Source organism: Nannospalax galili, unplaced genomic scaffold, assembly GCF_000622305.1.
Source record: "Nannospalax galili isolate Female #2095 unplaced genomic scaffold, S.galili_v1.0 scaffold641, whole genome shotgun sequence".
NCBI classification, from domain to species: domain Eukaryota; kingdom Metazoa; phylum Chordata; class Mammalia; order Rodentia; family Spalacidae; genus Nannospalax; species Nannospalax galili.
This window is the reverse complement of record NW_008345311.1, coordinates 3,879,186-3,884,313: the sequence shown is the minus strand read 5'-3', so window position 1 is coordinate 3,884,313 and position 5,128 is coordinate 3,879,186. Positions and strand designations below refer to the sequence as shown.

Sequence of the window (5,128 nt, the reverse complement as noted above, 5' to 3'; positions counted from 1 at the left end):
CACAGTATTCACATACCCACAGAAATGCGGGCTTAAAGTACTGATTAGGACATTCGGTAAGTGGTTATTCCAATTTAGACAAAGTCCTCTCAGCACAGTGTTTCTCAAACTTCAATGCCCATCACTTTGGAAATCTTGGTAAAGTGTGAAAAGTGATCAAGGAGGTCTTGATGGGATTTGATTTTCAGCTTTTCTAAAATCTTCTCTGGTAAAACTGTTGCCCCTTCTCTCCAGATCATATTTTGAGGAGTTAAGAGCATGAATTATCATCAGGTTCAAGGGGGATGTGAAAATTAGTACATTTCTGATCTTGGAGAAAGTGCTATTTTGAATAACAGTCCTAATGAACACATCTGATCTGATATAAACCAGTTGGGTAACCTTCGGCAAACATCTTTACTTTTCAGTCTCTGTTTTTTTTATTTGTCTGTGAAATTACAAATTTGGCCTGAAAGAGCTCCAAGATCATTCTGAATTCTAAAATCCTTTGACTTTAATTATAAAAGACATTTGAGAATAAAGGAAATACATGGAGCATAATTTTTTCTATATTTACAAAATAAGTGGGGGAAGAGGAAAACATTACTTTGTCTACTATATATCCCTTCTTAATTCCAAATCCTTTCCTCTGTGTATTTTAAGGTAATATGTATATCTTCTGAATGTGCAGAACTTTGGCATTCTACATGAAGAAGAGGCAATCATGACTAGCAGACAACTTTTAACATCTCTCCAGCTCAACTCTCAGCATCTTTTAATGATTTTTCATAGCTAACATTGGGACACTGCCTTTCTGATCACAGAGCAAATCACCACCTTTCCGTTGTCTTCAATTCTGCTACTGAAATTCCATTCAGTTCTACCTGATTCCAGGAGATACAATGGAAAAGTGCAGAAAATCACCACCTAACTTAACAAAAGGTGGAGACTTCCCTTTTGAGAGGAGATGATTGTACAGTCACAAATGCAGCATCTAACTGATGATAATCCTGCTTTAAGAAATCATGTCATACCTGTCTCAAATACTCCAGTGATGTCTGTATCCTACTCACTTGAGCATCTTTTCCAGGTTCACGATGACCCTACCAGTGTCTCAGAGTTTCGTGCTCAGGTGACTACCTACTTGACATCCCTCAAGATTTCCAATCCTGCAGATGATGCCCAGGTCAAGTTCTCTTTTGAATACTTATCTCAACAGATGCAAATTTCTGATGTCAAAACTGGATCTGACCAGATTAGTCTACTGAAACTATATGAAAACTTTATTCTTAAGTTCCAACAGTCATTTGGTGAATCCATGAAACAAGAAATGAACCCCCTAACAAATGTTAAGGTTGACAAGGGAAAAAACTCCTCTCAGCAGGATTCTACTAATTTTCAGATCCTTCCTCAAAATCTAAGTTATAATGACACCAATCAGAGTGATCAGTTCCAAGAGGATATATCTGATGACACTCATGATGAAGAAATCACAGATATAATGGGGAACCTACCAGACTTGATCATTCAGTGCATTAAGCTGGACCAAAAACGTAATGACAGGCCAGAACTCCTACAGTCAGAAACCCAGGTCTCAATGTTTTCTTCCATGCTGCACCAACAATCCTTCCTCAGTCCCATACGACTAGCACCCAAGGAGGAGCCCACACAACTCCGGGGAATGCAACTGCCTGTCACTCCAGCCAAAAGAGCCCGCCAGCAAGAAACTCAGTCATGTCTCTATTGTAGCCAGGCTGGTCACTTCACAAGAGACTGCCTTGCTAAACGTTCTCGAACTCCAGCAAGTGTAAAAAATGCAACTAACAAGTAAAAGAGGACAATAAGTCATTTTGCAAACTCTTATCCCTCTCACCGTTGACCTTACTGATTTAAAATCCTCCACAAACTTTAAAATACAAATGAGTTGCTGTGGTGTCACTTTACAGACAGCCATAAATACTTGTATCCCCAGGTTTAAATTAGAACAACCAGAACCTTCTCATTGGAAGCTAACCCCACACCAAACTTGATCTAACAATAATGAAGACAATTCACAGAGACATTGTAGTTGGGACCCATCTCTCCATGAGTTCTCAACGTTTGAATGCAAAACTCTTTCCAGTCTGAGCCAATAAAAAGAATCCTGAGAGTTTATTGAAATTTCCATTCCCACCAATGAATGAGATCTAGATTGATTCTGTTGGTGCAAGTTCTATAGCTTATGTGACTGGGATTGAGCCCAAAGTTTTCATCATCTTCTTCATTGATCTGACTTTTAGTGAACTGTTTGTTTAGGTTCTTTGTTTGAAATCCCATTTGCATTACCATATGCTACAAATATTCACTTCTTAGAGCTACAAGAATCTGGATTCTACTCAAATTATTGACCACATTGTGGCTCCAATACAAACTAGCCATACTGGAACTGCATATCTGCCACTAGTCCATGCAGTTATGTATTTTATTGCCATCTAAAGACACCTACTTACCCAATAACATAACGCTTAACTATTGGCAAAACAGACTTTATGGCTATTTGAACACTGCTTGTAATTGATGGCACCCTTCTTTGAAGAACAGTCCATCTAGCAGGTATATGCACTAAGGCAAACTTTTACAATCCAAGTTTATTCACATCTACTCTAATGACCTTTTTTAGGTTCCAGGTACATGGCTAAGTCAAATGGTTTAGAATAATAACCTGGAAAGTTATTTAGTGACAGTTGTTTAAGGTGAATCATAGCTACAGCATGTTCTTGCTGTCTTGAACAAGGACAAATCTCCACTAAGGACTGCAGTTCTGCTCCAGCATCTTTTTTTTTCACTCGCTAGGTCTCAGCTTGCAGCTATTTAGGATCACTGCCAATTGCTACTGACTTCTACGTTTATGAATCACCTCTGGGTGTGATCATCTACTCAAAGATCTTGAAAAGCACTGGGATTACATGCAAGTTTTGGAACCATCTCATCTAAAAAAATACTGGGGAATATACATTAACACCATCTGTGCACAAAACTCAGTAACTGGGGTGTTTGGTTGCTTGTCTTATACTCTTGGCATACATAAGATCTATATCTTCTATATATTCATGCAAAAACAAGAATGATATGCTCTAAAGGAACAACTAATCAGAAATACTAACATCCAGTTTTGATTAGTATTTGCAAGTAATTACCAGTCCTTTTTTTTCCCTGCTTCTTGTTAATGATGTATTTCCTTGTGATGGATCTCTTGAATAGCAATAATTTCACTTTCCATAGTAGCCATCAAGGCCTATCAGAACATGAAGCACCATTGCACTTGGTCCTGGTTCCTGTAAAGTTGTGCATACTTTTCAATAATTAATCCCAGATAGGATCTTACAAATTTCATCTTGTAGCACAAATGAACATATTTATTCCTCCGTAAGGGCCTCATTATCTACTGTGTCAATCCTTCCTTGCACTCATAAGCAGTCTCTGCTATCAATAGAATGCTGTACATACAGATTATTCCATAAACTACTGTATTAAGGAGACCTGAATGCATACATTTCAGTTATGCTAAGAAATTTCCAGTTCACTACCAAAATTGTATAAAATATTTTAACAAGTAGAGCTATTTGAATGTTGATTGACTCTGGGATTTCAAGAAAGAACCATGATCTATCTGTTTTAATTCTGCAATAAAGCACTATTCCAATGACCTATAGTCACTTTCATTTTCTTTTCTTTCTTGTTTTTCTTTTCATATTTTGAAAGGATGAAATTATGGAACATACATATCCAATGCAAAACTACTAAAACAACTTCTTTTAAGTCACAGGATGCAAGATCAATATACAAAACTAAATTGTATTTGTACAAACTAGCAACAAGTATTTTAAACATAAATTTTAGAAAATAATTCCACATAAAAATGAAACAGACTAAGATATACGACCACATATGTAAAAGCAATTTCCCTTGTACAGTAAAAACTACAAAGCGTGGATGAAAGCAATTAAATAATATTCCACGAACAGAGAAGCAATTGATGTGTATAAATTAGAAGATTTGAGGATTCTTTTTAAATATCGGCAAGATAGTCATACAAAATACCTATATTAGTCAAAAATATGCAAAAATTGCTTATGATGCCACAGGACCAAGATAATGTGATATTGACAGTACGTTACCATTTGAAGAAGTGGAACAGAATGAAGCATAAAAATGAGCCATGTGTTTGATAGTCAGGTGATTTTTAACAAAGATTGCAACTAAATAGAAAAATGTAGTCTTTTAAGCAAATAATTCTACTAATACAATAAAAACCCTCAAAACATAACATTGATACCAATGCAGGCTAAGGTGCCAAGTATTGAGAAATAAGTACACAGAAATATCTTTAAGGCCTTTGGTTACAAAGGGAGTTCTTAGACACAATGCCAAGAGCACAAACCAGAAAGAAATTGAAAGGATAAATTGGACTTTTTAAAAAAATTAAAAGTGCTTTAAAATAAATCATTGAGAGCTGGAGAGATGGCTGAGCAGTTAAGAGCACTGGCTGTTATTGAAGAGGACCCAGGTTCAATTCCCATAACCCACATGACACTAACTATTGTCCATATCTCCTGTACCAGGGGATCTGTCACCCTCTTCTGAACTCTGTGGGCACTTCTCAACATGGGTGCATTTACACACATGCAGGCAATGGACTCATACACACAAAATAAACACAATATTTAAAAAAATAGAAATCATTGAGAAAATGAATAAGTATTGGTGCACACCTTTAATCTAAGTACTTGGGGGGGCTAAAGCAGGAAGGTGAGGATTTGGGGGCCAGGCTCACCTCAGACACAGAAAGATGGGAAATACCAAGAGAGAGGAAAAGACAGAATGGAAGGAAGGAAAGAAGGAAGAAAAAAGGAAGGAAGGAAAAGAATGAGGGGTGAAAAGCTCAAAGCGATGAGTGAAAATATTGCCAATAATTAGCTGGCTAATGAACTTGTACACAGATATAAAGAACTCTTTCCTGTTAAGACTGATTTCATTTTAAAATGTGTGTGTGTGTCTCTCTCTCTCTCTCTGTGTGTGTGTGTGGGGGGGGGAGTAAGTGCACATGATTGAGAGATGTTGGCCATGGAGACCAGGGCCTTTAGTCACCTTGGAGCTGGAATTATTGGCA

General features: G+C 37.1%; 1 protein-coding gene across 1 annotated transcript; it reads left to right on the top strand.

Annotated features, from left to right (window-relative positions):
• The first annotated feature begins 881 nt into the window (after nt 1-881).
• Nucleotides 882-3,152, top strand: Rtl4 (retrotransposon Gag like 4). The gene is given in 3 exon segments (XM_008841575.2): nt 882-917; nt 919-944; nt 946-3,152. Coding segments are annotated over 3 exon segments (927 nt in total). The 3' UTR covers nt 1,811-3,152.
• Nucleotides 3,153-5,128: the final 1,976 nt, after the last annotated feature.